The sequence below is a fragment of the Leuciscus leuciscus genome, assembly GCF_965113295.1.
Source record: "Leuciscus leuciscus genome assembly, chromosome: 23".
Taxonomy (NCBI): domain Eukaryota; kingdom Metazoa; phylum Chordata; class Actinopteri; order Cypriniformes; family Leuciscidae; genus Leuciscus; species Leuciscus leuciscus.
Window position 1 is genome coordinate 19251391 of NC_138747.1, and position 21636 is coordinate 19273026.

General features: G+C 37.6%; 1 protein-coding gene and 1 long non-coding RNA gene across 4 annotated transcripts in view; one reads left to right on the forward strand and one right to left on the reverse strand.

The window, feature by feature from the left end:
• Positions 1-17549, forward strand: il12rb1 (interleukin 12 receptor subunit beta 1). 3 transcript variants are annotated; one of them, XM_082156752.1, is made up of 15 exons: positions 2-1960; positions 3194-3317; positions 3866-4041; positions 4266-4402; positions 4487-4523; positions 9112-9252; positions 9356-9432; positions 9533-9752; positions 9974-10105; positions 10204-10302; positions 14753-14896; positions 15156-15305; positions 15441-15525; positions 16515-16590; positions 16989-17544. In XM_082156752.1, the coding sequence occupies exons 1-15, from the start codon at positions 1906-1908 to the stop codon at positions 17331-17333; spliced, it is 1998 nt and encodes a 665-aa protein (XP_082012878.1). In that variant the 5' UTR covers positions 2-1905; the 3' UTR covers positions 17334-17544. The 3 variants fall into 3 exon arrangements, with proteins under 3 accessions (XP_082012879.1, XP_082012878.1, XP_082012877.1); XM_082156751.1 differs by having other exon boundaries at positions 3-1960; positions 3191-3317; positions 16989-17527; XM_082156753.1 differs by lacking the exons at positions 9974-10105; positions 10204-10302; positions 14753-14896 and having other exon boundaries at positions 1-1960; positions 3191-3317; positions 16989-17549.
• LOC309488540 overlaps positions 4801-21636 on the reverse strand; it is a 20203-nt gene continuing 3367 nt past the window's right edge. The window contains exon 4 of the long non-coding RNA XR_014202158.1: positions 4801-7230. This is a non-coding gene — a long non-coding RNA (uncharacterized lncRNA). The remainder of the gene's footprint in view (positions 7231-21636) is intronic.

Below are 21636 nucleotides of genomic sequence, written 5' to 3' on the forward strand. Positions count from 1 at the left end.
CTGACTTACGTCTGTTATATTCGCGCCCTAAAAAATCCCACAATGCACCACAAAAAACAGGGAGCATCGACACTCACTATGCTCCCTTACCAGAATTATGTCACATTACTGAAGCACGAAACATATAATGCATGTGCCAACTCAATTATGACATGCGATAGAAGATTTGAAAAGAAAACACTTTTTAAAATATATGTCAGCATAAACCCATCGCAAGACAGTACCAGTACCTGGATTCGTACTGATTCATGAGCTTGGGAGCTAGGGAGCTGATTGAGATGCATCCAATGACTGTGGCTGCATCCAAAATCGCATACTGTACTTCTTTACTATAAAGTAGGTGAAAAACAGTATGTGACAAAAGCTGTGCAATTCGCACTCATTGCGAACACAGCACTCATAAAAGAGTAGGCAAAAACAACCCGGACGTCCTAACTACATCCAGCGAGATTCTAAGTGTGCGTTCGATTGACACTTTACTATCCCATGAGGCCACGGGAGAGAATTTGTGAATGACAGTGAATTTACTTTAACTCATTTGATTATTTAAATGAACTTTCTCTTAGTTTATATAATACTGAACGCAGTGCATGATGGGAACCTTCACTTAATGTGAAAGTGAAACAAGTAACCAGGAACATACAGTTTTTTTTCTTTTCTTTTTTTCTATTTTTATTTATTTATTTATTTGTTAAGGAATTTTTTTACAAGTGAATCACTTTTTTTGACATTTGAACAAGAGTCAACGTCAGAGGAAATGGATTTCACCATTTCCAGGAAACCTTTCAGTGACCTTTTTAAAAAATGTGCAGTCATAAACAAGACATAAAAGCATGTTTTTGTGATCTACTTTCAATCTAAATTTGCATGAGTTCTAAAAGAACGTTAGTGAAGTTGGAAAGTTCTCTCAGACGAACACTCAATGTACCACCACTGCTTAGCTACACAGTTACTATTAATAACCTAAGGAAGCAATTGATATCTTTGTAATACTGGCCGCATACAGAGTGCGGTTATTGAAGCCTTCCTATTCATCTCACCCACAAACACACCTATAAAGAAGTGAAACTAAATCGCACTAATCACTTAACAGAAACCAGCATAGATGACCCAAGAACTAACACTAAAATGCATAAATAAATCAGTCTTAAGAAACATAAAGACAGACTAAGCAAAGATTTCAGAGAACAGACAACAAAACAAAACAAAACATTTTTAATAGTTGGCATGATGCATTATGAGGCATCATTAAAAGTTTCATTGCGGTGATGAATGAGTGAAAGGGGATTTTTTGTCATTGTCTGACTCAAGTGTAAAGTATTCACATTGTTTTTAAGTATTTAAATTCTAAGTTCATGAAAAGTTTTCAAGGAAGTGTGTGTAAATGAAAATGTAGTGTGCTACATTTGAAATGAGGATGTAAAAATGGAGTCAGTTTCAGGAGTCAAATCCTGATTACTCTAAAGCACTTTACTAAAAGCCACCCACGTCGGGTTAAATGATGATTTTGTTGGAAAGCGATCTCAATAGGTTTGTACAATTAGGTTTATGATTTAATTTGTAAATAGAACCCATGTAGCATCTCCATCTCGCATGTTCATGTTTGAAAGTGAAGGTACAAAACAGGGGTGTAGCAGGCAACCAAGCTGCTAATTCTCATGAAGTGAGATGAGCTTCCCCTGCTGCTCTCGTGTTGTGGTTTGTGGTGATGCAGTAGTTTGCACCTTATTCTGCCCCAGAAAGACACATGAGAAGTTCATACATATCAGACTAACGCCTCATGTGTCTAGTCCAGATGACTTCCAACCCAACGATTTTTAATGTGAACTCAGGGTACAAAGATCGTCTTGAACTACCTGTGTATTCGCCATGTCTGAGTGAGGACCTTTCCGAACACGAGAAGCGATGGGGATGAGAGTGGCTGTGCTGTTGCTTGTTGTTTCTGTCAGTCTGACTGAAGGTATGTTTGCTGATGTTATCAGCGCGAACGGCACATACACAACACCGCAGACAGAGGAAGATGATATTGAGATCAGCTTGATAGACTTTATGGTAGCAATGTATGGTAGCAATGTAGATTTCAGAAGATTGTGATGGTGTGTAGATTTTATCAGAGCTGTGACCCAGTCACCATTTGCCTAAACCACCATTAAACAACTATAAAACCACAGGATGTAAACAAATTCAAGTAGTTGCTCTTTTAGGTGTTTACTATAACATCAATCTGATTTAGAAAGCCAAATACTTTGTGTGTAGTCAAATGTTTGTGATAATTACAATTTCAAGAGGACTCTGTGTCTCTTGCTCTCACCAAGCCTGCATTTCATCAAACATATACAGTAAAAACAGTAGTTTTTAAAAACAATATTGTGAAATATTATTACAATTTAAAATAACGTTTTCTATTTGAATATATTTAAAAATGTATTTTATTCCTGTGATGGCAAAACTGAATTTTCAGCATCATTACTCCAGTCTTAAGTGTCACATGATCCTTCAGAAATCATTCTAATATGCTGATTTGATGCAATTATTGTCAATTGTTATTGGTGATTGTATTAATAATGTTTATTATTATCAATGTTAAAAAGGGGTTTTGCTGCTCAATATTTATGTGAAAACCGTAATTTTCTTTTTTCGGATTATTTGATGAATAGAAAATTTAAAAGAACAACATTTATTTGAAATAGGAATCTTTTGTAACAACGTAAAAGTCTTTACTCTCACTTATGATCGATTTAATGCATTGTTGACTCATTTTGACTTCCTTTAAAAAAAAAAAAAATTACCCCAAACTTTTAAATACAGTGTATCATGGTTTTCACAAAAATATTAGGCAGCAAAAACTCTTTTCAACATTGATAATAATATAATATATGTTTCTTGAGCACCAAATCAGCATTTTAGAATTTCTGAAGGATCATGTGATACTGACGACTGGAGAAATGATGATGAAAATTCATCTTTGTTGCACACGATTAAATTACATTTTTTAAATCAAAATAGAAAACTAAATTAAAATAGAAAACAATGTGTTTCAATTGTAATAGTGTTTCACAATATTACTGTTTTTACTGTTTTTGTGATCAACATAATAAACTTCTTTAAGAAACGTATTTGCTGGGATCAGGTGAGTTACTACAGTCAAACTTACAGATTTTGTTTTTCCATGATGTAAATGTTTTTAAAGCAGCAGGATGTATACCTACAACTAGTCCATGGTGTTACAAAAATTCAACTTTGCCAGAAGAGGACTTTATGTGTAAATGGGAAAAGAGAAACCCTAAGGAGAATCAGACACACACTCTTTTTATAAGGTAAGTTTAACCAAAACATTAAAAAGTAACATGAACAAATCTCATTGTCTTTATAGTTATGAAACATTGTAAAGTTAAAGAATGTGCCACATATTGGGAAACAAATCAGTACTTGGGAGACCGGGGCTAGTTGTCAAACTTTATACTCCAGTAATATTTCTTAGAGTGAAATTATTTTTGAAAGTTAAAGGGTTAGTTCACCCAAAAATAAAAAAAATGGCCATCAAGTACTCACCCTCACACTGTTCCAAACCCGTACGATTTTTTTTCATCTTCAAAACACAAATAAAGATATTTTAAATTAAATCTGACCCTCCATTGACAGTCTACATAATTCCCGATTTGTCGCTTCAAAAAGTTCATAAAGAGATTATAAAACTAATCTCTTAGTGATATGAAGAGACTTGATTGCTTTATATGATGAACAGATTAAATTGAGTTGCCACAATGTGTTTATTATTGCAATACTATACTAAATAACAGATACAGAGGCTTGATTATGTATGTCAGTCTGCATGAATCTAACTCTCAATTCCTGGTGTGCACAGGGACAGTGAAAAGAAAAGTTTGATTATGTGTGCGAACTCTGGCGATCATTCAGAGAAATATATTCTCTTGGAGGAACTAGGAATCACATCAAGAAATATGGACATATGGGTACAAACACAAGTGGGCAATCTCACCTGTAATTCTAGCAAAATCTCAGTCATCCTTGAATGCTTGGGTAAGAACCCAGTCTAAGAGATCTATTCAAACTGCTATTTTCTGACAGTTTATATGGTGGGATTCTAAAGTTGTTGCATTTTTCTCATAAATTGGTATATGATATGGTAATATGGTATATTATTATAATTAATTAATACATTATTTAACATAACATTATTTAACATAGCATAACATTTTGCATGGCATGTAACCCCTAACGTTTCACTCTTATGTTGTCAACAGTCAAATACAGTGCACCTCAAATTACCAGAATGAAAAGGTCTCCTGGAACCCTGTCTCTCAAACTGGACAAACCAAAGGATAACAAAAGTGTTAAATACGAGATCAGATGGAGGGAGAGAAGCTCTGAATGGCAGAATGTAAGACATTTCAGAAAATCTGATATTTTCATATACTGAAGTGAATCTGTTATTTTGTTAACATGATGTGTTCTGCAATTATAGGAGACATTTGAAACTGAGGACAGCAAGGTTACCCAAGGTTAGACTCCTTACTCTGTTTATAAAGTGCAGAAATAAGGTCATCTGAATGATACATTGATTTGTCCTTGCATTTAAAAAAAAAAGAAGTTAATGACACACACACACACACACACATTTTTTTTTTTTAAATGCAATGTTCAAAAAATAACAAAGGTTTAAAGGGTTAAAAGGGGTCATGTCACGAGAAATAAAATTAGAATCAAATTTTAAATAAAATAATTCAGTGTACTCTGAAAACATTCTGTAATTTTCAGAACTCAAGTTTTAAATGTTGTTGTCACAATCCTCAGTCACCAGTCCAGTCACTTCCCCATTACCGGTCACCTCTACACTACATTTCCAATAATCTCTCCTGTCCTGACTCACACCTGTACACACTTCACAATCAGCCACACCTGCGATCATTTACCGTCATCAGCTCCACTCCATTTAACCATTCAAACCCCAGTTCACTCTGTCTGGTCTTGTCGTTCAAACCTGAATTACTTACCTGTACGACAAACGCCGTCTTCAGCTTCAGCCACCCGGTTCACCATCTCCAACAGATAAGACTGTTATCCACTGCCACTCCTTCTTCAACTACCCATTTCTCACCAGCTTACTTCAATTGTCTGCCAAACCTGCAAATAAACTTATTTGGATATGCATCCTTCTGTGTCATGACAGAAGACCAAACCACAAAGACAAACAAAATTGCTGAAGATCATCTCTCTCTCCGTCAAGATGGTTGTCCTCTAGAGTGGTATGTGGAGGAGTTTTTAGGCTCCTCCCATCTGGTGAGTTGGAGCAACACTACCCTCAATGCCTGCTTTTAGATGGGACTGGATGATGAGGTAATTCGGTTCCTGTCTCCTGGTCATTGTGATTCACTATTAGTCGATTCCATTAATTTCATCATTTGGCAAAATGGTTCTGATTTCTTGGTGGAAGAAGTTGAAGAGAATCATTAAAACCCTCATCCAGTAACATCCCGAAAGCATTTGGGCACTCCAACTCACCCCAAGCCTGCAGCCAAACCCTCCACATCCCTTAACATCGGGACCATCTTAGCCACTCCAGCCCCAGAACCCGCTCCAGCCATGAGTCTGTTCCTGTGAGAGAAATTTCCCAGTCTGTGCCAGTGAGAGAAATTCACCAGTCTGTTCCCGTGAGGAAGATTAACCAGTCTGTTCCAGTGAGAGAAATTCACCAGTCTGTTCCTGTGAGGGAAATTCCAGAGCCTGTTCCAGCCCTAGAGTCAGCTCGTGAGAATGCAGCGCTGACAATTATGGCCACGGCCATTTTATGCGTGTGGGCTGCACACACGCTGGCTCCAGCCCCCGACCAGAGTCCAGTGATGACTCCAGCCCCCGACCAGAGACCAGCTCCAGAATCCTCTACAGTTCATGAGTCTATAGCTCCTCCCAATAAATTTTTTTTGGGGGGGGGGGATGGTTGCCATACATCTCCAGCCATTGTGACCGAGCCACGGTAGCCCCCTGAGCTACCTGCTCCGACATGGCCCCCCTGAGCTACCCATCCTGCCGGTACCGCATTTAAGCTAGGGATGCACCGATTGACCGGCAATAAATCTGAACCGGTTTCTAATATTTTTTTCGGCCGCTTTTTCCAGAAGTAGCGCAGATTACTTTGTATACAAAATGTAATTTGTGTGGAAGCATTGTACTGGAAATGCAGAGGTGCCTGTCTGAGGCACAGATACCAAGAAAAGAACAGCCGTTAGTGTACTGTCGAACTCCTGCGCTTGCTGAAGTTGCACGAGAGTACCTGTCCACGCCCTGCACTAGTGTAGACAGAGAACGTTTGTTCAGCTCAGCTTCTCACGTGTTGCATGAGAAACGAAACAGACTAACATGTGAAAAAGCTGAAATGCTGCTTTTTGTAAAGAAGAACTTGCATGCACTTTTGAAAAGTAAAAGTAAACGTCAGTTCTGTATAGGATGATCACTTTTATTTTATGTTAAAATTACTTTGACTTAATTTGATTTAAAAAGCACATGCTGTAGCATCTTTGCTTTACTCGTTGCACTAAACATTAGATTTAACATTTTAGAATAATTTATTTTGGTTTATTTAGTTTCACTGGTAAAGTCCTTTTTTCCTTACACCGAATTTAAAAACAAAACAAATGCTGATTAAATAGCCAAACACCTTTGTTTGGATTGTTGAATGTGTGTTATGTAGTGAACTATGCGGTTGTTGCCTTTAATTTCACATGGTTGTAGTTAATGTTTTCATTTAAGGCCAGTTTTATGTAGTTTCAAGTTCAACCCAATTTGAAAACAAAAGCTAAATGCTGATGCTAAATGTCAGTACCATCTATGTTTGTACTGAATGTGCTTACTGTGCAGTTACTGCTGTTCATTTCAGATGGTTCAGTTATTGTTTTCAACAGCCAAAAGTCAGTTTGGCCTGTTAAATACCAAATAAACATCTGGTTTATGTATACTTATATTCTTTCTTGTTTGTTGCTTAAAGAAAATTCTTATCGGAATCGGCCAGTATGCTTGTAAAAAAACGGTATCGGAATTGGCCATGAAAAATCATGATCGGTGTATCACTAATTTAAGCAATCAAACCCCAGTTCACTCTGTCTGGTCTCGTCGTTCAAACCTGAACCACTTACCTGTACGATTCACCCTTTAGTCTTCAGTTGTCTGCCTTCCGCTTCAGCCATCCGGTCCACCATCTCCAACACTCTGCATCTGCAAAAGATAAGACTGTTATCAACTGCCATTCCTTCTACAACTACCAATTTCTCAGTTTCTCACCTGCTTCAATTGTCTGCTAAACTTGCAAATGTCTGGCAAAAACAAAAACTCGTTATTTGGATATTACCTGTGTTGCATCCTTCTGTGTTATGACAGTTGTTACTGTTGAATGCTTGATTCTAATTGGTTGATGCACATTCTATGGTGTGCAATTATTTTCCAGTAACCACACAGTTAAAGTAGTTCCATACAGGCCTTGACTGCATTACAACTCCATATGACTTCGCTGAGTTAAGTTATTTCAAAGGTCCTTACAGCCTACAGCAGCAAAAGAACCAAAACCCATAAAGACATTGACCAAGCAAAGAGATACAGTATAGAAAAGAGATACAGTATAGCAAACAATATGATTAAAAAAATAAAATTCCAAGGTTTTCACTACAACATTACGCTTAATTATCTATGGATAGCATGTTCTTTCTCCCTCTCTCCCATAAAAACACACACACACACACACACACACACACACACACACACACACACACACACACACACACACACACACACACACACACACACACAGCCCTGAGACTTTATCAAATATACTTTTTTCAACTGAAAAGCTACATGACATTTCTCAGTTGCGAGGTAGTAACATTGCTGTTCTTGAAGCAGTTAAACTTACTCTATTAGTAGAGCTTATTTTCTACTAATTCAACTGAAGATCAAGTCAAGTGCATTGGATTAGGGAATACATTAGATCATGCACTGCTCATAAAAAACGTTTAAAGGAACACTCCACCGTTTTTTGAAATAGGGCTTATTCACCTTCTTTCCTACATTTAGATAGGTGGGCAAATGCATTTTTGTCTCAGTGCATGCATTGTTTTAGTTTGACAGGGTCAGCGCTAGCTTAGCTTAGCATAATGAATGGAATCCTTTGTTGCCAGCTAGCATGTCCTAAGTAAAAGTGATATAAAAAAAATTAAAAACCCACCTAATTACTTCTTGTGGCCTGCATATTCACAACAAGTACAAATAGCGATGCAGATTAACACTAGACGATTTCCTATGCAGATATTGACTTGGGACTATATTAGGGGGATGCACAGGTGAAGCACTGCTTCTTGGGCGCAGAGATATCACGCCCAAGTAGCAGTGCTTCGCCTGTGCTTCCCCCTAATATAGTCCTTAATATATAAGTCAATATCTGCCTAGGAAATCGCCTAGTGTTAATCTGCATCACTATTTGTACTTGTTGTGAATACGCAGGCCACAAGCAGTAATTAGGTGGGTTTTAAAAAAAATTTATATCACTTTTACTCAGGACATGCTAGCTGGCAACAAAGGATTCCATTCATTGTGCTAAGCTAAGCTAGCGCCGACCCTGTCAAACTAAAACAATGCATGCACTGAGACAAAAATGCATTTGCCCACCTATCTAAATGTAGGAAAGAAAGTGAATAAGCCCTATTTCAAAAAACGGTGGAGTGTTCCTTTAACAGTTTTAACAGTATAAAAAGTTTAACAGTAAAATGTGAGAACATTTGTCAAACGTGGATTTGTGTAGGACCTACTGCTCTGCAAATCCTTTCAGAGGTCAGTTTTTTTATGCAGTCTCTGTCTCTGATCCTTTGAGTCTTTAACAATTTGACAAATACATTGACTGTATTTACATGGATTCTTAAAGGTACAGCAACAAACAACGGTTCTAAAGGTCATAGAAATGTTGGAAAATAGGAATGAAAAGCTAAATTACTTTTAGTTAAACTAAATACATTGTTTGTGGTGTGGACATTTTTTTATGATTATGTATGACCCCTTTAAATGATTCATGTCCAAAACATTCAAACTGACTGAGATGAATGTCTATAGATTCCTACAAGCTACATCTACAGAAACAGACGATCTACCAGATCCAACTGAGACGGCAGGCCAAACTGCAGCCACGTCTATGTAAAGACTCACTACAAACTCTCTGGAGTGACTGGAGCCCAGTGGTGGATGTTCCCTTAGGTTCGATTTCAGCTGTCTCTGCCAATACAGTGCAAATAAGAAGTTTTTAATAAGTGAAAGCATCTGAAAATATTTGGTTAACAAATGTAACACCTCTCTGCAGAAATCAGCCTCCCTCTTGTACGCCCACTTGTAGAACAATGGACGAATGGGACCAGGCATATTAATCTCACCTGGGATGTAAGTATAAGAAGAACATTGGACATCAGAAATGTTTCTGTTTGTTGGTGTAAGATGAATAAAATTTGATTTGAATGATGCTCCAATGTGATTTCTTTAGGAACCATCTGCTGAAGAGTCTGTTGGGGGTGTATGGTACAAGCTGAGCGTCAATGTTTGGCCTTGTGAAAAACCCAAGAGAAAGGAAAAGCCAACTTTGGATCGAACCTATAAAACCTCAATAACATATTCAGAGGCCAGGATTTCCATTATTGCAACAAACAAGGTTGGAAGTTCACCTCCACGGGAGATCATCATTCCCGCTGTGAAACATCTGAACAGTAAGTGTGCTGCAAGTGTGAACTGTGAGTGTGTTAGCTTGGGTTTTCATGTACTGTATGTGAATGAATATCTGAGTGTGTGCGCTTACAGCAGGAAGGAAGTGAAAAGTGTGGGTTTTTTTGGTGAAGGGGGTCCTAAAGTCTTAAGTCATAAATGACTCATGTAACAAAAATTTGGGGGGGAAAAAAACGATACAATGGAAACTTTTTTTAATTTTCAGATTGTGACAAGCCCTCTAATATCACCCAGGATTATCTTACCTGCTTAGAATGGTACAAGCTGGAAAACGGTGAGACCCGACCAAGTACAGTAAACAGCTCAGGCAAAAATTCGTTCAAGGATATTGAAAAAGGTAGAGATAAATCATTCATCCAATGTAGAGCACTATGTTCATGTGTCATATTAACATGTGCTGCGCATGCTAATTCGTATCTCTGGTTTTAATTACAGGGGTGGAGAAGTTTGTACGTCATTATTACTTTCTTCACATCATGAGAAAGAAACATCTTCAAACTGTTGATATGTGTCCTTTTTACTCAGAACAGGGAGGTACGTTCAGACTTAGAATGTGGCGATAAGGTTCTGTCTGTTATCAATAAGCTGATAACTTTTTGTTATGATCAATAAATGGTTGATATTAAAATGGTCTAAATTACAATAATTGTCTAAAAACTAAAATAAATCAAGTAAATCATTAGAATGTACAGTATTGTGAGATTTGATAAAATTATATTTAACAGTGTGTTGTTAAATTATTAGTGTTTTTAAAGATTATCTTTAAAGGGGACCTATTATGCAAAATTCACTTTTACATGGTGTTTGAACATAAATGTGTGTCTGCAGTGTGTACACAACCACCCTGTAATGGTAAATATCCACCCACTCCTCTTTTTTAATCCCCATAAATCATTAGCAGTGTCTCAGAACAAGCTGTTTGCAGATATAGCTTTTGTGATACCACAAATGTTTAGGCCCCGCCCACAACTGCTGACAGACTCTGCCCTATTAGCATATCCCCGGCCTGAGTGAGCTGTACACAGTAGTGATGGGAAGTCCGGTTCTTTTCCGCGAACCGGTTCTTTCAGACAGTTTGTTTCAATGAACCGGTTTCACCAGTTCTTTTACGTCATCACGTAATGACGTCAATTCTATCATCCCGGCGGATAAATATACATTCAAATAAAAGCATTTGTAATCATAACTTCAGTTAAATAATAGTACTCATCGTCATAATCATCTTGGATAAGTTTCTTACATTTATGTTTTGAAAATGAACCCTGTAGTAGGCCTAATGCGTTGCGCAAACGCGGATGTTTTACATGTCTTAAAGATCTAAAGTGAATAAACTGGTCTTCATCATTTTTATTTTATTTGTAATTAGTGAGTGACGGAATCTAAAATCTAAAATCTAAAGTCAAAAATCCAGAAAATCACATTGTATGATTTTTAAGTAATTAATTTGCATTTTATTGCATGACATAAGTATTTGATACATCAGAAAAGCAGAACTTAATATTTGGTACAGAAACCTTTGTTTGCAATTACAGAGATCATATATGTTTCCTGTAGTTCTTGACCAGGTTTGCACACACTGCAGCAGGGATTTTGGCCCACTCCTCCATACAGACCTTCTCCAGATCCTTCAGGTTTCGGGGCTGTCGCTGGGCAATACGGACTTTCAGCTCCCTCCAAAGATTTTCTATTGGGTTCAGGTCTGGAGACTGGCTAGGCCACTCCAGGACCTTGAGATGCTTTTTACGGAGCCACTCCTTAGTTGCCCTGGCTGTGTGTTTCGGATCGTTGTCATGCTGGAAGACCCAGCCACAACCCATCTTCAATGCTCTTACTGAGGGAAGGAGGTTGTTGGCCAAGATCTCGCGATACATGGCCCCATCCATCCTCCCCTCAATACGGTGCAGTCGTCCTGTCCCCTTTGCAGAAAAGCATCCCCAAAGAATGATGTTTCCACCTCCATGCTTCACAGTTGGGATGGTGTTCTTGGGGTTGTACTCATCCTTCTTCTTCCTCCAAACACGGCGAGTGGAGTTTAGACCAAAAAGCTCTATTTTTGTCTCATCAGACCACATGACCTTCTCCCATTCCTCCTCTGGATCATCCAGATGGTCATTGACAAACTTCAGACGGACCTGGACATGCGCTGGCTTGAGCAGGGGGACCTTGTGTGCGCTGCAGGATTTTAATCCACGATGGCGTAGTGTGTTACTAATGGTTTTCTTTGAGACTGTGGTCCCAGCTCTCTTCAGGTCATTGACCAGGTCCTACCGTGTAGTTCTGGGCTGATCCCTCACCTTCCTCATGATCATTGATCCCCCACGAGGTGAGATCTTGCATGATGCCCCAGACCGAGGGAGATTGACCGTCATCTTGAACTTCTTCCATTTTCTAATAATTGCGCCAACAGTTGTTGCCTTCTCACCAAGCTGCTTGCCTATTGTCCTGTAGCCCATCCCAGCCTTGTGCAGGTCTACAATTTTATCCCTGATGTCCTTACACAGCTCTCTGGTTTTGGCCATTGTGGAGAGGTTGGAGTGTGTTTGATTGAGTGTGTGGACAGGTGTCTTTTGTACAGGTAATGAGTTCAAACAGGTGCAGTTAATACAGGTAATGAGTGGAGAACAGGAGGGCTTCTTAAAGAAAAACTAACAGGTCTGTGAGAGCCGGAATTATTACTGGTTGATAGGTGATCAAATACTTATGTCATGCAATAAAATGCAAATTAATTACTTAAAAATCATACGATTTTTGTTTTAGATTCCGTCACTCACAGTTGAAGAGTACCTATGATAAAAAAATACAGACTTCTACATGCTTTGTAAGTGGGAAAACCTGCAAAGTCGGCAGTGTATCAAAAACTTGTTCTCCCCACTGTACATGCGATTTCTTTACTTGCTGTTTACGTTCACAGACATAACCGACAGTGTTTATGTGAACTTTGTGTGTTTTTGACATAACCGTGTATTTGACAGTTTAAACGCAATAAGATGTGAAAAAAGAACTTAGATTAATACTCACATAATGCTCCATCTGACATCCAGCCATCTGTGCGCATGCTTCGGATGTGTGCGCTCAGAATACTATATATCAGAAATTTAGACTGATTTGGCTTTAAAGGAGAACTTGGTAACTTTTTTAACTTAATAAAACTGTCTAGAAATCATTTGGATGGTTAAACAACCTGTTCTGGTGATATTGGTGACTTTCCCCGCTCCCCCCAGCGTTCCCAGGCGGAAAACCAACCTTGCAACTTGCGCACTGCCGTCCCGGCAAAGTGAAATTGGAAGTCTCGTGAGAAGCGAGAACTAGAACGAGAACGAGCGCGAAACACAAATTGCTTTACGGCAATTCGACATAAACACACACGCATGTATGATGTATTACCAGATTACTCACCTCGGTAGACATAGCTCCACGCGATACAGTTGGCTTGCTCCGATCAAAACAAACGCACATGAGCAGCGGTAGAGAGGGGGAGGAGGCCGCCGCAAGTGAGTTTTTTACGACTGTGTTGTGAAATATACGCCCCCCCACAGCTGTAGGGGGAGCTCGTGGGGAAAACATGCGACAACAAAAGGGAAAATCAGCGAAGAAGTGACTAGAGTTCGCTAGAGTTACAGAGTTCTCCTTTAAAATGCATGCAGATAATAAACTTTCATGATGATGAAGAACTGCAATGTCATGTGAGAGTGACCGCGATAGAGATGATAATCAAAACCAAGCAGATGTTGTTTTTGGCAGAGTGTCAGAAACACAAGCTGTAGTGGCTCCGCCCTCTTCTGGAAAGCAGCAGCTCATTTGCATTTAAAGATACATGCTCGAAAACAACATGTTTTTTCTTCCACTCAAAAATGGGCATTTACAGTTTATGGGGTATTTTGAGCTGAAACTTCACAGACACATTCTGGGGGCATCTTGTAAAAAGGGGCATAATAGGTTCCCTTTAAGTATGCGTTAGATGACAGCTAAATGAAAAATTATGGTTAATTGCACTATTAAATATCCTATATTGGACGATGTGTTGGCCAATGACTATGGTGCCCCTAAAGCAGGGTTCCTCAAATCCAGCCCTGGATTTTCTACTGTCCTGCAGAGTTTAGCTCAAACCATGATCGTTCTCACTTACCTGCAATTTTCTAGTAACTCTGAACATAGATATCATATAATAAAGGCTAGATGTCTCGTGCACGCTGCTGGCCAATGGAGCTCGACGTCCGCACACGGCGGCCATCTTACCACAGGGTGCTCGCTCACTCGTAACATGGTGCATGTACTTTTAAATCACCATAACTTGCTAAATTTTCTACCGATTTTCAAACGGTTTGGTTTGTTATAAACGTCAGAGATGTAGTTATGACACTGCATACATATGAATAATTATAACAATGGACTTCCATATGAAAGAATTATAGCCACGTTAATAACGTTTGTAAGAAACCAAACCGTTTGTAAATCCGTCAAGATTTCAGCGAGATAAGAGGATTTGTGTGCGTGCTGATCACTCACCTTAATTCACAGCTTCCCTGTGGCAAGATGGACGACGGTGATGCCGGAAGTGACTCCGCCTTAAGACATCTAGCCTTTATTATATGATATCTATGACTCTGAAGACCTTGACTAGCTTGTTCAGGTGTGTTTGATTAGGGTTGGAACTAAACTCTGCAGGGCAGTGGCCCTCCAGGACCAGATTTGAGGGACCCTGCCCTAAAGGGACATGGTGGTGGAAAAATAATGAGATAAGAAGGAACATTATATTTCAATGCTTTTGCGTTCACAAATTGAGAAATAATTGTCCCTCCCATCTTATATTTTTTCATCACCATTTCCCTTTAGGCCGGGGCTCCGTAAATAACCGATATGGTACTGGTATGTCATGCATCCCTTGTTTAGTCTATTTAGGTTATTGAAACATGAAGACCACAATATAAGATATAATCCAGAATGATCTCTAGTTTTCACAATGGCATGTTTGCATTTGTTTCAGCACCTATTAAAGGTCCAGGGAATGTGAATATTTCTAATGTGACACATGAATCAGCTGTGGTGAGTTGGCTTTCCATTCCTGTGGTGGAGCAGCGAGGATTTCTACTGCATTATCTCATTTGGATTTCAGGACAGGGAAACACGAGTAAGGCGAAAGTTTGTAGTTTTACTGATCATCTATTTGCTATGAAACCTTTAAGTCACTACATTTTAGTCACTATACACCTATGTATAAATGTATAGGATAACGCAATGTAAGTCGCTTTGGATAAAAGCATCTGCCAAATGCATAAATGTAAATATAAATGTAAGTCACAACTGCAGATACAAGTTTTTTACTGGTATAGCCAACAAAATAATCTATTATAAACAAATTGTTTATAACACCGTTCCTCTTGCTTCAGCACTCCATGAAGTCCAAGCAAATGAAACCAGCTTCAAGATCAAGAACCTCCACCCAGGGGTCTCTTACACCGTTTCTATAGCCGGAGAAACAATGGCTGGTAAAGGGCCGAACTCAACGGTGAACTTTGAAACACACTCCGAAGAAATGGGTACTAAAACAGTCATTTCAGAATGAGAAATGATTATGCAGAACTGACACCTTTATCTGCTTTTGTGTGAAGTAAACACAATGAAGTGTGAGAATATACCTGCCAACAGCAAATGTGTTCTGTCCTTTCATTCAGGCTTATCATGGCAGGACCAGACCATCCTGATCGTCTGTGTGGTTGCCCTCTTGTGTACTATAATCTGCTCTGTTGTTGTCAGGAGGTGAGATTATCACAGATGAACTGACTGATCACCAAGATATGTTATTGTGTTATATTGTACATAACCTGTAGCTTTATTGGTAGTGCATAGATAAAAAATTAAAAATAAAGCCCATGGTTTCAGGAACACTGTTTAAAAAATAATAATAATAATAATAATCTGACTTTATTTATTTACTTTTTTTAATTACATTGACTCTTGAATGTGTTTTTATCACATTGAACTTAAATCACATATTGTTACGGCACAATTCTTGAAATTTTCACTTCATTCTCAAAATATAACAACTTTATTACTTTATTCTCATAATGCTACAAATGTATTCTCGTAATTTTGACTTTATTCTCAAAATATTGAAACTTTAATCTCGTTTTTCTACTACTTCATTCTCGTAATTTTAAGGAATATTATGACTTTGTTGTCATAATTTTGACTTTATTCTGAAAATATTGCAACTATAATCTTGTAATACTATGACTTTGTTCAGGTAATTTTGACTTTATTCTCAAAATATTACGATTTATCTCGTATTTCTGCCACTTTATTCTCATTTTCACTTTCTTCTTAAAATATCACAACTTTATTCTCATAATTCAGTGACTGTTTTGGTAATTTTGACTATTTACAAAATATTACAACTTTAATCTACTGTTGGTCCATTAATTTGACTTTATTCTTAAAATATTACAACTTTTATCTTGCATTTCTGCGACTTTACTCTCTTAATTTTTACTTGATTATCAAAATATTACAACTTTAATCTTATACTTTATTCAAATTTTCACTTTATTCTCAAAATATTATGACTTTTATCTTGCATTTCTGCAACTTTATTCTCCTAATTTTCACTTGATTCTCAAAATATTACAACTTTACGGGAGAGGGAGAGGGAGAGAGAGAGAGGGAGGGAGGGAGAGAGACTTGCACCATCTGCTATATGTAAATGTATTTAACTAAAACCTTTCTTTAACTGTCTTTTTGCTTTGCAGATTTAGGAGTAAGTTGATACCTAAAGTACCCAGTCCTGTGATTGATACATCAGAAATCAGATGTCTGCAAGATCAGGTTAGCAACACAAACTGCTGAAGAATTGAAACCTATTTCCAATGAAACAACCTCAATATTTAAAAAGGGCATGATTGATTATGCTACACATTATAATGACCCACATTCTAAATCTTCCATCACAGTTAGCAAAAAAAAAACTGTGGTGAGGTAAAAATATCAACCACATCAACGTCACATCAGTGCATTTGCAGTGACGTACCTCAAAAGCAACTACCAGACCGAGAAAAGCAATTTTGCAAAATTCTCTCACAGAACTGATTAACAAATTATAGAGTTGACCTACTAATGAAAAGTGAAGCAAAATAAATGGAGGGTATATTTGCAATTAAATTGATCTTAATGTGCATGATTCATCAGAGCATGTCATTCCAAATGAGAAAATGTTTGTGTTGCAGGACCTGAGACAGACAGAGGAAGTGCATGAATTTGTTCTCTTGCAGCGTCAAGATCTCAGCAAACCCAGTGAAAACGTGATTCCTGAACAGAGCACTTTACTGCAAGGCTGCTTTGTCGTCTTTGAGGAGGAAGACGAGGTAGACGAGGAGGGTGAAGTTACTGACTTGAGCTCTATGAAATCCTGTTGCTATCCAAATCCTAGTTACAGAGGACAGACGCTACAACTGCCAGAGCCTTTCCACACGACAGAGAGCACATTAAATGACAATGATACAGAGTCCACATACAGAAATGGCATGTTCTTTGAAACAAGAATCCTGGAGTGTGACAAAACGTCACTATAGACTTGTCTGGACTTGTGCGTGACGAGTAATGACAAATAAACAACCCTTAACAAACTTCCTCTAACTGCTGCATGTGTCTTCTGTTCAGCCAGGTGCTGTCAGTTATGGTGTCTTTTTCTTTTCTTTTCTTTTCTTATTATTTCCTTTAAAGTGCACCTGAGACATAGTACTGGAAATAACCCAGTTCTGAGAACAGTGTATGATTCTCAGCAGTTAAAGCTTTGTTGTGGTCACTGACGTACATTCTGGATTCTCATTATGTCTATGTATGAAGCTGCTTATTGGTGTTTTTAGTAATGGAGTTACAGTTTGTACTCTACACATCAAAAATTTTGGACAGTTCGATTTTTTTAAAAAGAAATTAAAGTGATAGTTCACCCAAAAATTAAAATGATACCATAATTTACTCACCCTCAAGCCAATATAGGTGTATATGATTTTCTTTTTGCAGCCAAACACAATTATATTAAAAAAATGATATAGTTATATTAAAAAAATATCCTGGCTCTTCCAAGCTTCCATAATGGGAGTGAGTAGAGCCTGAATTTTTGAAGCTCCAAAAAACGCATCCATCCATCATAAAAGTAATCCATACGGCTCCAGTGGATTAATAAAGGCCATGAAGTGAAGAAAATTGTTTTTGTAAGAAAAATATCCATATTTATAACTTTATAAACTATAATTACTTTAATTCAGCAAGGATGCATTCAAATTGATCAAAAGTTACACTAAAGACATTTATAAATGATACGAACGCTGTTCTTTTGAACTTTCATACATCAAAGAACCCCCATAAATGTATCATGGTTTCCACAAAAATATTAAGCAGCACAGCTGTTTTGAATGAATGAAGCATTTATATGGCGCTTTACTATCTACTACTGTACATCCAAAGCCACAGTACAACGGCGCCAGTGCGCTCACCACACACCAGCTACAGGTGGAGAGGAGAGAGTGTGATAGAGTCAATTGCAAGCATGCAGATTATTATTAGGAGGCCATGATTGATGAAGGCCAATGGAATTTGGCCAGGACACCGGGTTACACCACCACTCTTTACGAAAAGTGCCATGGGATTTTTAATGACCACAGAGGGTCAGGACCTCGGTTTAACGTCTCATCTGAAGGACGGTGCTTGTTATAGTGGAGGAGGGACAAACTATACAAACCGGCGACAGGGTGTTGGGCACCCAAGGCTCATCGATGCACGAGGGCAACGAAGGCTATCCCGTCTGGTCCGAGCCAACAGAAGATCTACTGTGGCACAAGACATACAAAATTTTAAAGATGGTTATGGGACGAATGTGCCACAACACAGTGCATCGCACTCTGCTGCGTATGGGGCTGTGTAGCCGCAGACCAATCAGAGTGCCTAAGATGATCCCTGTCCACCATCCAAAGCGCCTACAATGGTCACGCAAGCATCTGAACTGGACCTTTAGGCAACAAAGTTTGTTTCTAGAACATGTTTTTATTTATATATAGTGTTTTTATGGAAGCAGATTAGTCTCAAATATAATTCACGCAAAAAACATGATTCACAAATGCGTAGACAATTTCACATGCATGAAACCTAATTCACGTGAACACAAAAAAAAAATCCACGTGCGTGAAAAAAAAATATATTCACAAAAAGCAATTCACATGCGCAAAATAAAATTATATACTCATAAAATACATTTCACAAATGCAAAACACAATTCGTAGATATACAACTGTGCACAAAAACCTTTGAATGTTTAAAATGTACGAGTGTATCCTTGCATTTGAATGTGCAAATCGTCATTCACGTACGAATCGCCTTAGATATGTGTGTGTGTGTTTTTGAGACTTTGCTGGCAGCATAACACTCGTAACACAGAGCAGTCGTACTCTTTAGCCAATCAGATTTAAGCTTATCAATCGACCAATCAGTATCACGTGAGGGCGGGCCTACCTACATGTTACGTCATCAGCTTTCGACCAGTTCATGGCTGAGCAGAGGTAAGTGCAGTTAATCGTTCATTTCTGTGTTTAGAAGTTAGAGATCATTTGAAGCAATAGTTTATTAACTGCTGTTTAGTCCACATGTGAATATAAACATTTATTTTTAGTATTGATGGATTTTCATGTCCTGTCCACCACACATTCAACCTATGATAATGTATGTAATGACGTGCATATATAGGAGACATGTTTTGATCTGCATATATTATGTAGTTTTATTGTTTCAGATTTCCAAGACAGATGATGTATGAAGTTGCAGACAACCAGTACTGTGGTCTTACCATTTCTACTGTAATTCATTGAAAACAGTCATGTTGCAAGCCATCCATTTTGACAGTTGTTTCAACAAGTGGTTGAAAGTGATGCATTGTTACTGTATTAATTTGTCTCCTGCGGACTATATGTACACGCTTTAGGAATAAAGCCTGGCTATGCATGCATTATTAAATGTTCTTGTAAGAATTAAAAGATTCAGACATAGTTCAATTTGAAGTTTCTGAATCCTTTGGGAATAAAATATATAAAATGACTTGATCATGATTAATGTTCCTGTTACATATGAAGATCATGAACTGACAGTCTAAACTGTGAAGCACAATATTCAGTACAGAGAAATATACGTCTCTTCAGGAGTTGTGAGATCCAGTCAGAGTGTACTTTGCTTTTAGAGTATATAAATATAAGTGCAATACATCAAGTGAAAAGTTAAAAAATGAATTGTGTTCAGTCCGGTCATCAGTAGACCTCTCTGTTAGGACATATAAGATTTTGTCCTGATATTTAAAGTACTAAAACCCTATAGTACAAGAGTTGCAGAGTCAGACAGAGGACGTGGGAAATTAAGTGATGGTATTTGAATAGAGTTTACTGAGTAATCTTAGTCGCATAATCTTAATTGCCTCTCTATGATAAGTACCTTTGTCTCATCAGCATAAAATCAGATTTGCCTATTTTACTAGGCAAAGTAAAATTAATGCTTCACAATATTGTCCTGAGACCTTAAGATGACAATAAAAAACCTTATTTAAAAACCTTGCAATGACAATACAGCACAAAACATAAGGAAATGCATGTTGAATATATTGCTAACACTCTACAATATGGTACAATTTAACATTAGTTCATGTATTAACCATGAGCAATACATTTGTTGCTGTGTTTGTTAATCTTTATTAACATTAGTTAAAAATACAGCTGTTCATTGTTAGTTTACAGTGCATTTAATAATGTTAACAAGATTTTAATGAAGTATTAGTAAATGTTAACATTAACAAAAAATAATAAAGGCTGTTCACGTGCAGTTCATTATTAGTTCATGTTAACTAATGAAACGTTTTAATAAACTGTTACCAATTAAGACATAAATAAAAAATAAATAAAAAAGTATAAAAGAGAATAAAGAAAAAACATGAATTAAGATGTTCGTGACTGCTATCCAGATGTCACACCAAAGGTGAGTAATCCTGATAAAATGCAGGGAAACAAGTGTTAATAATAATTTAACATCATACACAAATGGCAAAAAACACTGGTTGCTCATTAAAATAGGTCTATTCACTATTTAAAGAACAATCTCGATGGGTATTGACCACAGATGATTGTTTTGCAATCATTAGCGTGATTGTAGCTGTGAGAGCTGTCTGTACCTTCAGCTAAAATACAACAGAACAAGCATCATTCTTCTTCATTTTTGACACGATATGGGACATCTGATTACAACAACACTTGCTTACATCAGTTAATAGTTCATAAACTATTGCTTCAACTGATCTCAAACTTCTTTAACTTCAGTTAACACAGAAATGAACGATTAACTGCACTTACCTCTGCTCAGCCATGAACTGGTCGAAAGCTGATGACGTAACATGTAGGTAGGCCCGCCCTCACGTGATACTGATTGGTCGATTGATAAGCTTAAATCTGATTGGCTAAAGAGTACGACTGCTCTGTGTTACGAGTGTTATGCTGCCAGCAAAGTCTCAAAAACACACACACACATATCTAAGGCGATTCGTAAGTGAATGACGATTTGCACATTCAAATGCAAGAATACACTCGTACATTTTAAACATTCAAAGGTTTTTGTGCACAGTTGTATATCTACGAATTGTGTTTTGCATTTGTGAAATGTATTTTATGAGTATATAATTTTATTTTGCGCATGTGAATTGCTTTTTGTGAATATATATTTTTTTTCACGAACATGGATTTTTTTTTTGTGCACGTGAATTAGGTTTCATGCATGTGAAATTGTCTACGCATTTGTGAATCATGTTTTTTGCGTGAATTATATTTGAGACTAATCTGCTTCCATATG

Coding starts and splice junctions, on each gene's coding strand:
- il12rb1 (XM_082156751.1), top strand. CDS start 1,906: ATGGGGATGAGAGTGGCTGTGCTGTTGCTTGTTGTTTCTGTCAGTCTG. Junction 9,253..9,355: donor AGTGGTGGATGTTCCCTTAG/GTTCGATTTCAG, acceptor ACCTCTCTGCAG/AAATCAGCCTCCCTCTTGTA. Junction 14,897..15,155: donor TTCAGGACAGGGAAACACGA/GTAAGGCGAAAG, acceptor CTCTTGCTTCAG/CACTCCATGAAGTCCAAGCA.